Raw genomic sequence first — 16,537 nt, forward strand, 5'->3', positions numbered from 1 at the left:
AGACTCCAGTTAGTGAAGTAATGTGAGTACACATAATAGTTAAAAGAGAAGATCTAAATGTGCATAGCACACATATAGAATATTCTTCAGAAGAGAGTGAGAAGATGGATGGATGATAGATGGATGGTGGAGTCACACACAAAAGCCCCTGCTCAGCAGTAAAAGGTTGGTGCACTTACAGATTCAACGTTTATATTGTTAATCCAGCAATAATGCTGAAACTTAGAGGAAATTCTTTGTTCAGAAGCTGTCTGAATGGGCCCAGCAGCTCTCTTGCAGTTCACTTCACCTGCCATTAGGTGATCTTTTAAAATACAAACAAAACAAGGCAAAACAAAAATAAATAAAGCTGCAATATATTTGCATGTTAAATAATTCAAGCAGTACAGAGGGTATTCAATAAAAAGCAAGTTTTCTCCCTTCCTCGAAGAGCCAGTCTCCTTCTCTAGAGGAAATAAATGCTCACTGATTTCCTATACTCTTATGAGTATAGATCTATGTTGATATTGTACCTATATCTATGCACATATATAGAAGTATGTACATGTATATCCTTTTTTTCTTGCACAAATGGAAGCATGTTAATATTGATCTGAACTTTGATTTTTCACATGACTTTTCACAAAATGAAGATTGTTCATATAACATGTATAAATCTAATTCAATCTTGATAGCAAATTTGAAAAGTCCATTAAAAAGATGAAGTATGTTTATTGAAATGGACATTTAGAGTATTTCAAGTCTTTTTATATTAACAATAACACTTTTAATGGAAATCAGACTTTATGTATATGTGCCAATAGTTTATGGAATAAATTCTTGGAAGTTGAATTGCTGAGCAAAAGTATACATATATTTTTTATTTTAATAGCTATTGTCAACTAACCCTCCAAATAGATTGCACTTAAATTACACTCCCTCCAACAGACTATGGCAACCTATTTCCATATAACCATAAATCATCACACTTTTTAGTGTTGCAAATTATAGTCATATATATAATCATATCAAAAATCATATCTAGTATGATATGCATTTAATATCATATCTTTAATTTGCATTTCTTTAATATAGAGTGGAGTTGAATATTTGTCATGTTTATAAGTAATTTGTATTTTTCTTTCTTTAAACTGTATATTCATATCTTTTGCCCATTTTTAACAGATTGTTGGCCTTTTTCTTTTTAATATTCATATACTAAGGAGATTAGCTCTTGACCTGTCATATGTTGTTGCAAATGCTTTTATCTAGGTTATCATTTGTCTTTAGGTGTTATCTATGGTATCTTTTTCCTGCAGAAATGTTTGTTCTTCAAATAGTCAAATTCACCATTTTTTTCTTTTGAATGTCTAAGCATTAGGTGATCTTATCATACATGAAGCTACAATGCCCAGGAACTGTATTATTTTTGTTTGTTAAACTGTCTCAAGATGCAGAAAGTTTGCAACAATATTAATAAAAATATTTATTCTGCAGCACCGCTAAGCAATAACATCTTTCCTGGAATTTTTTCTCGGAGACCATGTTAATATTTTTGAGGTTCTTCAAGACAGTGTGATAACACATGGATGTTGCTTATAGAAATAGTGCTGTGAATATTTAGGACTCCCCTTCCCCCTCATTGGGAAGTTTCTACTAACACTTAAAAGAGTGCAAAGAGGCATCTGTGGAAGAAACTGGTGAGTGTGCGCCTTAATCAAAAAACAATGGCTACACCTCCCACTGTATAGTGATGTCTCATAGTGATGACACTCTAGCACTTTACAAAATTCTTACTCTGTCATTAAATAATCTGATTCCCATGATAAAGCTAGACAGCCAGGCATATGTGAAAATTAGGAAAAGCAATAGCTTGTCTGAGCTCACACAGCTAACAAGTAGCAGAAAGGGGCTAGAACTTAGGTCTTTCGATCATAGATGCAAACTTATGTTAGACTCTACTGTAGTCTTTCTGGCTCAGCTCACTTTTCTCCCTACTGCTTAAATACTTCACCACCAAAGAGGAAACTGCTTCGTGCAACCAGCTTTATCAGTATGTCATGCTTAAGGCTGGCATATGCAACAAGGAACATGAGGTTACATCTCTTACCCCAACAGTTCACCTTTCAGGAGCCAAGCTACACTGGATTTCACACTGCCAGATGGCATGAGAACAACAGCTGACTTGTGCTCATTTCAATGACCCCTATAGAAAAGAATTGCAGGAAAACTGACAGCAGAGTCCTTGCTATGTTTTGAAGGATGCTAGTGTTTACAGTCCCCACCTACTGATTCGTATTACAGTTGCAACTGGTCACAAGCCTCTTTGGGATCTTCCAAGGATGGGCTGCCACTCCAAATTATGGCACCAAATATATAGTCCCAAGTCTTCCCTTCAGAGCCTATGACTATGAACTTTTCTACTAACCAAGAAGAATGATAAAGGCAGGTAGCCTGAGGTAGTATAGATATCTGGTATTATTGCAGGCATCTGGCACTACTGATAATTTGGATGGTATAACTTCCTTTAGCTGGGGGGAGTAAGGAGCCATCCCATGTCTTGTAGGATGGTTAGCAGCATATGGCATCATTTCTCTACCCACTAGATGCCAGTAGCAACTCCCTTCCCCCGCTATGACAACCAAAAATTTCTCCAGACATTGCCAGATGTCCCCTGGGACATTGCCAGGGAACAAGATCTCCTCCAGTTGAGACACTCTGATGCAGGGCCTTAATACATTTTGCCAATTTCCTGAAAAGACCTTTGATTCCCAGTGATGGATCTATTATGTAAGATCTCAGATTGGCCCATTGCTCAAACTGAATGGGAAAGGAATGACTAATGGAAAAACTATCTGAATGTACCAAACTATCATTAAAGTTTGCAAACAATGATTTTGAGTCACCTGCTTAGAAAGGGTTGACTTTACTTATCAAAATTTTGGGCAGAATAAGCCCAAAATTTAGGATTTAGGATGATGAGGATTAAGTTGATCATATTCTTCAATTCATGCATCATGTATCCCCTCTTTTATATGTGTACATACATATATTTATGTATTTTCTTTATCCCATTCCTCATTCTCATCCCCATCACTCCTCAATAGGATATATCCTATGTTTAACATATATAATTTTGTTGGCAAATGTCCTTGTATAATGTGTACCATTTCGAATATATTATTCTCATTTAAAGTAAACAGAAGTCCACGATCACTTATTCATAATTCTGAAACCTCACAGCTCTGGACACCAAAAGTTTTTTCTTAAACTCACTTAGCAGCAAAATATGACTCAGGAGACGAGGTTATTTACAGCCTTTATCCACTTAATGGAACCATTCTTACCTTTTGCTATAGAAACATTGTGTTCAATAATGAGATGTTGCCTTTCCCTTCCTAAAATCCAAATGTTTTCTATTCTCAGACAAATCTGACTCCAAGTGTTTGTCTATCTTTAGTACTATACAAGTATCTCATTCTGGTACCCCCCTCCCCTTCTTTTAGGACTGCATTCTCAGCATATGGAAGTTTCCAGGCTACAGGTTGAATTGGAGCTGCAGCTGCTGGCCCCCGCCACAGCCACAGCAACAAACACAGGATCCAAGCTGCATCTATGACCCACACCACAACTCACAGCAATAATGGATCCTTAACCCACCAAGCAAGGCCAGGGATCAAACCAGCATCCTTAAAGTTACCAATGGGGTTCATTACTGCCGAGCCACAGTGGGAACTCCCTCATTCATTCTGTTTTTTTTTGTTTTGTTTTGTTTTGTTTTTGTCTTTTTAGGGCCTCACCTGCGGCATATGGAGGTTCTGAGGCTAAGGGTCTAATCGGAGCTGTAGCTGTCAGCCTAGGCCAGAGCTATAGCAACGCAGGACCCAAGCCGCATCTGCGACCTATACCACAGGTCACAGCAACACCAGATCCTTAACCCACTGAGTGAGGCCAGGGATTGAACCTGCAACCTCATGGTTCCTAGTCAGATTCGTTTACGCTGCACCATGACAGGAACTCCTCATTATGTTTTTATCTTTACAGTTTTACCTAGTATTTGTTTTAAAGGTCTACCCATGATTATGCATATTTATCTAGCCCAGTATTTCTAACTGCTGCAACATATCCCTGAAATGGATCCCTCACATTTTTCTACTCACTTCCACACTGGTGGGCAACTAGATTTCCACCAACTACCCACCATTACAATGACTTAACAACCATCTTCATACATATCCCTTCATGGATCTGTATAAGAATCTCTTTGGGAGTTCCCGTTGTAGCTCAGCAGTAATAAACCTGACTAGTATCCACGAGGACTTGGGTTTGATCTCTAGCCTCAGTGGGTTAAGAATCTGGTGTTGCCATGAGCTGGATCCGGTGTTGCTGTGAGCAACAGTGTAGGTTACAGATGCAGCACAGTTCTAGCACTGCTGTGGTTGTGGTGTGGGCCAGCAGCTACAACTCCCATTTGACCTCTAGCCTGGGAACTTCTATATGCCAGCCCTAAAAACAAACAAACAAAAAATCTCTTGGGGATGTACACCCAAGGTAGAATGCTGGGTCATCATGTATGCATATAATCTGACCAAAGCCAGGTGCCAGAATGCCCTCCAACAGAGCTGCACCAGTCTACTTGCATTATATAAAAGATCCTAGAATCCTACATTTCCCCCAACACTTGTCAGTATCCAATGTACTCATTTTGTCAGTCTAAAAGGTACATGATATCCTATTCTTATTTTCATTTGCACTCTTTCTGATTATAATATATCTGAGCATCATCTCATGATGCTGGTTAGCCCTTGAGGTTTCTCTCTGTATACTGCCTGTTCATAAATTTTGCCCATTTTTATTGGGGTTTCTTTTTCTTGCTGACTTGCAAGAGTTCTTGTATACTCTCCTATTGGTTTTATACTTTGCAAAATATCTTCTCCCAATCTGTCAGATGTCTGTTAACTTTGTCCATGGTTAACAGGAAATCATACTACAGGAATTCTTAATTTTTATGTAATCAAATTTACAAATATTTTGCTTATGGATTGGAGCTTTTGATGTTTTTAAGAAGTCCTTCCCACTTGTGAGTGGCAACGATTTCACTTTACTATATTTTCTTCTACTACTATAAAAGTTTTACTTTTCACATTTAGCCTTTAACCTACTTTCAAGTGGCTTCACTTCCATATGTTGTTTCAGACTAGTGCCCAGGTTTTTTTCACCATATAGTGAGCATTTTCTACAAAACAATCTATGATTCCCTCATTGATCTGGATACCATCCCATCTTATACTAAATATGCATATTTATGAGTCTGTCTCTAATTCTCTATTTTATTTTCATGGTCCATCTGTCCTTTGGCCAAACATTATTTTTATTACTATTGCTCTGAACTATGTCTTTATAACTGGTAGGGGTTCTCCTTCAATTTATTATTCCTTTATAAGTTTCACTTAGATATTCACGGACTTTTATTCTTATATATTTTATTTTGCCTTTTTTTGTCTTTTCCAGGGCTGCACCCATGTCATATGGAGGGTCCCAGGCTAAGAGTCTAATTGAGCTGTAGCCATGGGCCTACGCCAGAGCCACAGCAACACAGGATCCAAGCTGCATCTGTGACCTACACCACAGGTCACAGCAAAGCCGGATCCTTAACCCACTGAGCGAGGCTGGGGATTGAACCCAAAACCTCATGGTTCCTGGTCAGATTCGTTAACCACTGAGCCACAGTGGGAACTCCTATTCTTATAAATTTTAGAGTATACTTATTATTAAGTTCCTCAGAAAAGCTATTTGTAATTTGCATTGGGATTGCATTGAATATGTGAATTAACTAGAAGAGACTTGAGATGTGTGTGTGTGTGGTTAATTGACTGTTTTTTGTCTTTCTCAGACATACCCATGGCATACGGAAATTTCCAGGCCAGGGATGGAATCTAAGATAGATCTGTGACCTAAGCCACAGCTGCAGCAATGCCAGACCTTTAACCCACTCCACCAGGCAGGGGACCTAACCAGCATGCCAGAACATTAATCCACTGTTCCATAGCAGGAATTCCAAGACATGAGCTATGTATATATGAAGATCTTCCACCCAAGGATATGTGTTCCCATTTAAATTAAATCACTCTATGTTCTTAAGTTTTCTCCAAAGACTATTTTATACTTACACTAACTCATGTAATAATCAAATAACCCTATAGTACTTTTATTATCATCATTTTCCAAATAAGAAAACAGCCTAGAGAGATAAGTAACTTGCCCAAGAACACACAGCAAGTAAGGAACAGAACCTGGATTCAAACAATTTAGAGTCCATATCCTTAACCACTGTACTGCCTCGCCACCCACAGGCAGTTATTCTATAGTTTTTCTGATACTGTGAATGGTATCTTCTTTTTATTACTGTCTATTTATCATCTGATATATTATTTTTATTATATTTTCTAATCGGTTGTCACACATGTAGAGAAATTTGGTTGATTTTTGAAAGTTGACATTTGTATCCAGTGAAGTTGCTGAATTCTCTTTTTAGTTCAGGTATTTGGTCTATTGTTTCTGCTGCTTTTTTTGTATATCAGCTGTAAATAGTGACAGTTTTGTCTTTTACTTTCCAATTTTTAAAATTATCAATTCTTTTTCTTTCCTTATAGCATTGGCCAAGCCTTTCAATACAATGCAAGGTATGATCTACACAACAACGTAGTAGTAATCATGGACAAAGAATGGCTCTTTTAGAAAAATAATGTTATTCCAGAAGAAGGCTGTCATTTTATCTTGGCTACAGTATGCGCAGCATATCAGAGAACTGTTTCACAAAAGTATAGGGTAGAAATTGTGTCTGGTGGCCAAGAATCCATTCTAAGCAGAGACCCTATGCTCATTTACACTGCAGAAATTACTTTTCCACAGGAAACAGCCCTTCCAAGGGAGAAATAGCTCAGTTGTGATAAACTTTACTTCATTCTAACTTTATGTACATTTAACTCCATCCCAAATCCCTAGGGCAACAACACAGCCCAGCGCTTGTCATTTGCTTCACAAAATTGCTAGATGCAATTGTTTCTGACAATGTATTGCTCTCTATCCCCATAGGGTAATTCACACACCGTAGCATTGGAGGAGACTTAGACATCAGCTATTGCTCTCATTTTACACACACCTAAAAGTCCCTATGATGGGTACTTCATCACCCTTGAACAGATGATCTGCCTAAGCAGGCTAATGCCAACAATGGAGAGATATTGAATCAGACGAGGGGTTAACACAGCTTTCTCCTAATTGGCTTCATCCCATCTTTAGTAGAGTCTAGCCCTGCCAAGTGTTCATGGCAGAATCTCAACAGCAACCTCATCCATTCTGACTTTATCAGGGGCCCAAAAGAAGTACCCATTCTTCTCTCCTGTATCCCAAAAGGCTTATCCCTATCCAAGATGAGCGCATCTGCACAAAGGTGGGCACTGGCAGCCCCCAGTGCCTTGGGACCTTAGTGCAGTCAGATCCATCCAAGGATCTGAGTAGCTGACTAAACACACCCCTCCCTTGTACACAAACCCAGGGTGACTAACACTCGTGGTAGAAATGAGTGAACTGAAAAGTCCCACAGGAACCTCAAACCTGACACATCCAAAAATGGAACTTCTCAGTGTCTCCTCCAAACTCAGTCTCCTTTTACAGTAACCCCTGTGCAGGAAGTGGAACAACCTTCATTCAGCCATTTTCAGCACCTTCCTGTCCCTCTTACCTGAGGAGTTACCAAGTCTTGTCCCTCCCTACCCCGAGGATCCCTCTTGCCCACCCTGGGTTCTCCATTCTGAAGGAGACCTTGGCCATGCCCTCCCAATCCTGACCCTTGGGATACATCCTCCATACTACCGCTGAAAGATCATCCCATGAAAGTCCAACCACGTTTCCTGCCTAAAACCCTAGAAGGCTCCCACCACCCTCAGCATAATGTACAACCATTAGCATGGGATCTTCTACTCTCATGGCACAGCCTCATCATCCACTCCAACCTCACACCCAGTAGCAGGACCTCTAGATCACCATCTCCCTCTGCCTTCCCTGATGTGCTTCTGATCCCTGTTCTCTCAACTTAGAACCTGTACCCCTTCCCACTGGAAGTGGTCCAATGCCTACTCATCCTTCAACTCTCAGGTGGTGGGTGCCTTGCTTCTGGGAGCCTTTGCTGCCTCATCCCCATTGTTCCTGCTGAGGTTGCCCCCTCTCAGACTTCTCCTCTCAGTACATCCTGTACATCCATACTACTGAATTGTAAGGATTCTTCCCTGGACACTGTAAGAAACTGGATTCTCAAGACAGTAGTTATTGCATAGCCAGTCTGGTTTCATCCCTTTACGTGTTTAAGGTGGTACTCATGAACAAAACACATTGAGTCAGGTTTGGTGTGGGAATGCCCCAAGGTGATCTGTTCACCGCTGGGTGCCCGCACCTGGCACAATGTCAGCCTGGCACACGGTGGATCATCTGAATAAATGAGTGATAAAATGAATGATTTGCCCATCTCCATCCAGGACTAAGCAGGAGGTCACAATCAGGACACACCCTAGATATAGATGGAGAGAGGGAGGCACTACTTTGCGCTCCTTCGGGAGGGGGCGCTGCAGGGCGGCAGAGCCGGGCCTCTGTAGCCGGGGGCGGGGGGCGTCCAAGGGTGGCCGGCAAGGGGTCGGGCTTGCCCGGGGACCCTGCGCAGCGACACTGCCAGAATTTCACTTTCGTTTTGGGCTAGGCCGGAGGCGGCGGGGCCGTCCCGGAACGATTGCGGCCGGGCGCCCGGAGTTAATCCGAAAGCGCCGCAAGCCCCGCTGGCCAGACTCCACGTGTCACCGAGAAGCTGATGTAGAGAGAGACACAGAGAAAGAAAGCAACAGACTGGAGTCCTGGGAAAGTCCTGTCGTGCCTCGGGCAATTATAAAAATGTGTTCCCCTGGGTCGGCCTCCCAACTACCGCCCTCACCTGCGACGTCCATCCATCTGCGTCCAGCCGCCGACTCGGTGTCACCGCAGCGCCGCTCAGCATGTGCCCGCTGCGCAGTGAGTAACCGGCCAAGAAAGACTCAGCGCTCGGGCGGGAGGGGTGGCGGCCGGGAAAGAGGAGGCAGAAATTTGGGACAGACTACTCAGAGACTTGTGCAGAGGAGAAAGAAAGGGGGAAAGAAACTGAGTGCTTACCATGAGCTCCATAGGATGTGGTCTCTTGAATCTTGAAACAGCGCCATGAGCTAAATATTATGCCTACTTCACGGATGAGAAACTGAGGCCGCACGGAATGGTTTTCTGCCCAGGTCCCTGGGCTACAGCTCTAAGAGGACAGTTCTCAGATGGCTTCAAAGCGGGGCTTCGTCACTCCACTGTTTCCAAAATACTAGGTTGTTTCACCACCTGGCCTCAGTTTCCCTCCTCTTGAAATGGAGACTTCTTCTGGGTGAACCCTTGACTGAACTCACAAGGTGGCCAATGATGGAGAGTTGGCTTTCAACCCTAGAATAGAATGCCCCCCTTAAAGAACCCAATTCATCCCTCAGCTGTTGAGAAAGAGTGGAAAAGAGTGGAGGGAGGTTGGTGCCCAGAAGTGGAGGGGTGGAATGGCCAGAAGGGATGAAAGGCAGAGGCAGGCCAGCTCATCCTGCCCCCATTCCCCTCCAGACCTCCTCCTTGTGGCCACCCTGGTCCTCCTCAACCACCTGGACCACCTCAGTTTGGGCAGGAGCCTCCCTGCAACCACAGCAGGCCCAGGAATGTTCAAATGCCTCAACCACTCCCAAAACCTGCTGAAGGCTGTCAGCAACACGCTTCAGAAGGTAAGATTTTCAATGCCTTTGTTCCCACTTGGCAGCCTCTCTAGTGAAGGGGCAACTGGAACCCCTGGTCATTTGAAGGAACTGCAGGGAAATTGTGGAAGTTAATCAGGAGCTGTCAAGACAGGAAGATGGAACTTTACAAATGGTGCAACTATTAGCTAAAGAGTCTCAATGAAATTGTGTCTCCAGAGAAAGCAGTAGTGGTAATAAATTATAATGGCATTCATTTTGGCTGTGTCTACACAGAGGAAAGTGGATATTTACAGTGTTCCCTGTAGCCTGCCCACAGACATGGAATTATATCAGGCCCACACTGTTTCTCTGACACACTTATCAATCCAGGAAACCATTATTAGGGGCGGTGTCTGTGCTCCAGGGGCTACAAAGACGAATTAGCCTTGCTCCTCACGCTCCTCACCAGCTTCCAGTCTGGTGTCTCGGTCCCGTGTTGGAGCAAGACATTTCAGGGAGCTTGTGTGACAGTGAATGTCCAGGCTTCATTTTCTAGGGAGAGAACTATCTAATTTTATTTACTGCATCAGTCATTTTTTTCAGGTGTTATATTTTAATGCAAAATTTTTTTTTCTCTCTTTTTGAAAGCACTCCGCCATCTATAGCTTTTGCTGCAGCGGCCTAAGACTGATGTTTTAAAAGATGTCATTTTGCCTTTCTGCTCTGCAGTAAATCTTTCTTGAATATTTCTAACTTTTTGCTCTAGGAAGATCTTAAAGTAAGCTCAATAGAGTTCCCTGGTGGCTCGGTGGGTTAAGGATGCAGCATTGTCACCACTGTGGCTCAGGTTGCTGCTGTGACGCGAGTTCAATCCCTACCCAGAAACTTCTGCATGTCAGGGGCACAGCCAAAAAAAAAAAAAAGTAAAAAGTAAGCTCAATGCCACAGCCCTTCTTAAAGAATTCTTTTCTTCCCCCTTCTAATCTTTCATAATGTGCTGCCACGTGCTCCTTACAGTTCAATCAATCTTAATTAAAAAGGCAGCTCACCAAGTGAAAATTGCAGGAATAAGTGCTTTGATTCCTGAAGAGATGTTCTCTAGGTAAAATTTAGGAGCTCCAATTTAAATAGATGCTGTAAGTGAAAAAGCTGACTCTTCTACACCCAGATGCAGCACCAAGGGTCAAAAGATTGCAGAACTCAGTTCGATTTTTTTTTAATATGATTCCTGTGTCAAATTTGCCAGAACATATCAGTTAGCTACTGCAGAGAAAATATAGGTGAATACATGTGATTACAGGCCAGATCCAGCCCACAGATCTGTAGAATTTGGTTTTTGTTGTATATATTTTGATTTTTGAGTTTGATGCCACTTTGAAGAAACAGACCTTTCATATAAGAATCCAAATTTCTAGCTTCTCTTGAAAAGATGTGAAGAACTATAGCAATGGACCCACATTTCCAAATCTAACACTTTTTTTGCTCTATTTATTTATTTTTTTCATTTAATAAGTGTTTATTGACTGTCTACTATGTGCCAGGCACTATTTTATAGATACTTAAAAGTCATCTTTTTTTAACTACGCAATAATAGTAATAGAGCAATAATCACAGTTTCATTTTGGAATAAAGGAAAGTAATTATCACAGAAATAAAACTATTGTGTTATTTGGAGATTTTTCCTTATTGAAATATAGTTGTAGATCAAGCTTTTTACAACCTGCTCAGGAGAATGGCTGCCTCGGTCTATTTGAATGCTTTCAGGAACAGTGTATTCATTTCCTATGGCTGCTGTAACATATTACCACAAACATATTGGCTGTAAACAACACAAATTTATTATCTCATAGCCTGAAGGTCAGAAATCCAAAATGGGTCTCACTGGGCTAAAATTAAAGTGTCAGCAGAGCTGTATCCCTTTCTGGAGACTCAGGAAGAATCTTTTTCTCCCCGTTTCCAGCTTCTAGAGGCAGCCACATTTCTTGGTGACCACCTTCATCCTCAGAGCCAACAGAGGATGGCCCTCATGCTGCATTACTCTGACCTTGACTCCCCTGCCTCCTTCTTCCACTTATAGGGACCCGATGATTACATTGGACCCACCTAGATACTCCAAGATAACCTTTTTTTTTTTTTTTGTCTTTTTCGGGCCATCCCCTTGGCATATGGAGGTTCCCAGGCTAGGGATACAATTGGAGCTGTAGCCACCGGCCTACACCACAGCCACCATAACACAGGACCCAAGCCACTTCTGCGACCTATACCACAGGTCACGGCAATGCTGGATCCTTAACTGAGCAAGGCCAGGGATCGAACCCGCATCCTCATGGATGCTAGTCAGGTTCTTTAACCACTTGGCCACAATAAGAACTCCTAACCTATCTATTTTAAAATCAGCTGATTAGCAAGCTTAATTTCATCTACAGCCTTAATTCCCCTTTTGCCCTGTAACATAACATATTCTCAGTTCCAGGGGTTGAGAGATGGATATCTTTGAGGGAGGGAGGGAAGCATTATTCTGTCTACTACAGACAGGGGTTTTACTACTTGTTTCTGAACATGTTCCATGCTCTCAAGCCTTGTTTCATGATTCATGGCTCCTGCTTTTCCGTCTTACTGAAATTCCCTCTCCTCTGCCTGTCAACATTCTAATCCTCTTAATGCAGATGTTCCATCACTAGGGAAGTCTTTGTTTCCCTGTCCCTTCTCAGAGCCTTCTGACCCTTCTCAGCCCTTCTTACCTGCTGACTTGTCTCCTGGTCATTGGGGCACTTGCCTGTCTCCACAGCTGAACTTGGAACCCTGGGGGCACAACATAGTCACCTTCTTTGTCATGGTCCTTAGAACCTAGCATAGTGTCTGGTACACATCAGGCTTGTTGAATGGATAAAAATGATCTTGACCTTCAAACAAGGAGTTCCCATTGTGGCTCAGTGGGTTAAGAACTAGTACCCATGAGGATGCAGGTTTGATCCCTGGCCTTGCTCAGTGGGTTAAGGATGGCACTTGCCGCAAGCTGCAACATAGGTCACAGACAAGGCTCAGATTCCGCATTGCTGTGGCTGTGGCGTAGACCGATAGCTGCAGCTTGATTCGACCCCTGGCCTGGAAACTTCCGTATGCCTGGTGTGTGGCCCTAAAAAGAAAAAAAGTCATTGATTTCTTAAGATAAATTTCATAATTATATTCAACAGTGCCTTCTAACATGCTTGTAAGTTGACATCAGTGTGTGTGTAGCACACATTAAATCTCCACTTTAGGTTTGCTCGTTTGTTATATCCATCAAGTGGTGACCTTAACCGTCCCCCTTTAGAAGTTATACTTGAAAAAAATATTCATAAAACACAGGCACTTTGGCAAAAGGAAAAAACAGCTTTCACCGGAAGCAAGTGTCACAGCATGGAGTAGATGCTGGTTAGCACAGCCTGTTAAAATGATTTATAGTGTTTACATAATGGAAAACATATCATCCAGGAAACATGTCCTAAGCAAAAGGAGAGGAGGGCGGGAGAGAGAGTATAAATGTCCTGCTTCCCTTTGTCTTGTGAAGACCTTGGATTTCCTACAGGCCAGAGATGGAGGTCAAGGGCAGCCTGCTCTCACTTTGGTGCCAGCCTTATGGGGAACCAGGTGCCTTTTTATATGGTAAACTTGGTTTCTCTTTATGTTTTACAGGCCAAACAAACCCTAGAATTTTACTCCTGCACTTCAGAAGAGATCGATCATGAAGATATCACCAAAGATAAAACCAGCACAGTGGAGGCCTGCTTACCACTTGAACTAGCCACGGTACAGAGGATTTTCCTCCCAAAGCTTGTAATACAGATAAGAGCTGTACATCAGGCCTCTTCTTCCAAAAATGTACATGCTTCTGGGGTCCATCATCATGGGATGTTAACAGGTCCCAATGCAGATGTGTGATTTGGAAAAAAAAAATTATAAAAATGTGATTTTTCACAACAGTGTGAATATACTTAACACTACTGAACTATAAACTTAAAATTAGTTGAGATGGTAAATTTTATGTGTGCTTTTTTACCACAATAAGAAAATAGATATGTTGGAGGAGAAAAATCAGAAAATTTTATACTAAGAATTAATATCTTTGATGTGTGATTTTTTTTTTCTCTAGAATGAGAGTTGCCTGGCTGCTAGAGAGACCTCTTTAATAACTGTAAGTCAGAAAACAAAAAGTTTCAGCTCATATTATGAATTTATGTCATTGATGTCTGATTATTTTTTCTTCTAGAATGGAAATTGCCTGACTTCTGGAAAGACCTCTTTTATGACAGTAAGACACAAAACTCTTTTCTCAAATGCAGTGGCAGGGTAAGTGGGGGGGGGGGGGTGTTTAGCTCATCTCATTGGTCCCTTCCCCATTTTCTCATATTATCCAGACCCTGTGCCTTAGCAGTATCTACGAGGACTTGAAGATGTACCATGTGGAGTTCCAGGCCATGAATGCAAAGCTTTTGATGGATCCTAAGAGGCAGATCTTTCTGGATCAGAACATGCTGACAGCTATTACTGAGCTGATGCAGGTAAGGCCTTCTTGATGCCGAGACAGCCAGCCAGGGTCCCCGAGGAAGGGGCATACAATCAGCCCTTTCTGAACTGGGGGAGGCATGAAATGCCCCCTTCTGAAGCCAGCTTCATTTGGAGGAGACAACCTTGAGAGCACCCTGTAGAGAGGGAGCAACATGAGCAGGTCACATCACAGAAAACAGCCTTCCCCTATTTGACCAAGAAGTGTGCTCCAGGCCCTCGGCAAAGGTGTGCATATATTTCCTTATGCCTTTCCCCACAGCAACCACATGGGGTCTGTGCAAAGGAGGAAACCCACATTTAGATTTAGAGGGTTAGCACTTGTCCGAAGTCACAGAGCTTGTAAGTGGCAGAGGCAGGATTTAAACCCCCATCAAAGGGATTCCACTGCATTCATCTTCTCACTCACCTCTAAAGCCTCTGGAATGTGTGTGTGAAGGGCTGGCATGCATAACTGCAGATACTGCTAGAGAAGACAAAGGGCTGGTGCCTGGGTATGACCCATTCTGAACCAAAATATGAATGCAATGAAAGAACGACCTGTCACCTGGGGACATCCACAGTGTTACTCATAGACAGGAACTGGCTTCATAATTTTCTGAACCACCATAGCACATGATACTATTATAAAACATAGAAATACTCACTTAAGAAAAGAGTAGGCTGAGTGCCATGATGATCAGGGCATGGGATAAAAATATGGTGTCATAAAAGAAATTTATTTGTATTGCATTCTTTCTTTTTTATGCCATTATTACTTGTTTGAAAGGCAATGAAAATCGTGTAAATATCAAAAAATGTTACCATCTAGAGAGCTGTACATGGTATTTCATTTTCAGGACCAAGAGTGGAATCAGTTCTACCAGTGATCAGACAACTATGTCCAGGGCACTTCCCCCCTCTGCGCCCCAGTTACCTCCTCTGTAAAATGGGATGATTTTCTTTCAGACTTGTGAGGCAGTACAAGCAGAAGTACTGTTCATTGCGCAAATATAAAGGTCTTACATTGTGTTATCAAATTAAAGGGTTCAAACTGGGAGACCCATTGCCAGCTTTATTTATCTCACACGAATGGGTGGTTTTAGTCAATAGGTCTGATACTGAGGGAGAGTTTCCGATCAATAGCAATCCATCACCTCCCTGTTCTAAAAAGGGCACTGCTTCTTAATGTAACATATAAAAATTAATTAGATCCCACAGCAGATGTCATCTTACCAGAAATGTTCCTATCTAAAATGCAACTCCCACTGCTGATTTTCTAAATAGCTTTCAGGGGCTTTTCAGAGCTCACTGAAGATCCATGTGCTTGGATAATAAGTCTCCTCTCAGGTTCTGCCTGGCCATCTGGCTGGAAGTAGCTTTGCATCAGGTGTAGGAGATGGAATGAGTGGGTTGTAGGCTCTGAGACATGCATTGGCTTCACTCGTTTTTACAGATGAACGTTTTAATTTTGGAATATCAGCCAAACCAATATCAAGCTCAACCAATATATATTCCCCTAGGCTCTGAATTTCAACAGTGAGACTGTGCCACAGAAGCCCTCCCTGGAAGAACTGGATTTTTATAAGACTAAAATCAAGCTCTGCATACTTCTTCATGCCTTCAGAATTCGTGCGGTGACCATCGACAGAATGATGAGCTATCTGAATTCTTCCTAAAAAGCCGAAGTCTCTCCTAACCTTACAGTCATTTTTATAAAAATTGGAACCAAAGAAATGTTGATAGGGTATGGGTTAGGAACTGGGGCGGGGGTGGCTTGACTGGTCCTATCTAAGCTGGTATAGGAATTCCCATGCTTGTTTACGTTAGTCATCACTCCAAATTTGAAAGATGTGAGGCTCCCATCCACACAATTGATACTCTGATCAAGTGTATTTCACAGTGGATAAGTTATACTACGGATAAGTTATTTTTTTAAGTTTTCATGAGCAAACTGCTAAGGAGGGAAAATGTCCTCACAGAACATGTTGGGTTTTTTCTCCCCTTTAATAGAAGAGCAAGAATTTATAAGCTATTTCAGTACCAAAGTGTTTGTAGAAACAAACACTTGAGCCTAATTTATTTTTTAAGTATTTATTTATATAATTTTGTACTCATGAAAGCATGTGAACTAACTTATATTTATTTATGTTATATTTATTAAAATATTTATTCTCAAGTGGATTTGAAATATACCTTGTTATTCTAAAAATAAAATGACTGAATTAAAGTAATGCTCATATTTTTCTAATGTGACT

General features: G+C 41.6%; 1 protein-coding gene across 1 annotated transcript; it reads left to right on the forward strand.

The window, feature by feature from the left end:
• The first annotated feature begins 8,623 nt into the window (after nucleotides 1-8,623).
• IL12A (interleukin 12A) lies at nucleotides 8,624-16,513 on the forward strand. The gene is given in 8 exon segments (XM_047785677.1): nucleotides 8,624-9,007; nucleotides 9,010-9,036; nucleotides 9,649-9,803; nucleotides 13,431-13,544; nucleotides 13,888-13,929; nucleotides 14,005-14,046; nucleotides 14,153-14,296; nucleotides 15,803-16,513. Coding segments are annotated over 8 exon segments (768 nt in total). The 5' UTR covers nucleotides 8,624-8,919; the 3' UTR covers nucleotides 15,959-16,513.
• The last annotated feature ends 24 nt before the right edge of the window (nucleotides 16,514-16,537 follow it).

This window comes from Phacochoerus africanus, chromosome 1 (assembly GCF_016906955.1).
Source record: "Phacochoerus africanus isolate WHEZ1 chromosome 1, ROS_Pafr_v1, whole genome shotgun sequence".
Lineage (NCBI taxonomy): Eukaryota > Metazoa > Chordata > Mammalia > Artiodactyla > Suidae > Phacochoerus > Phacochoerus africanus.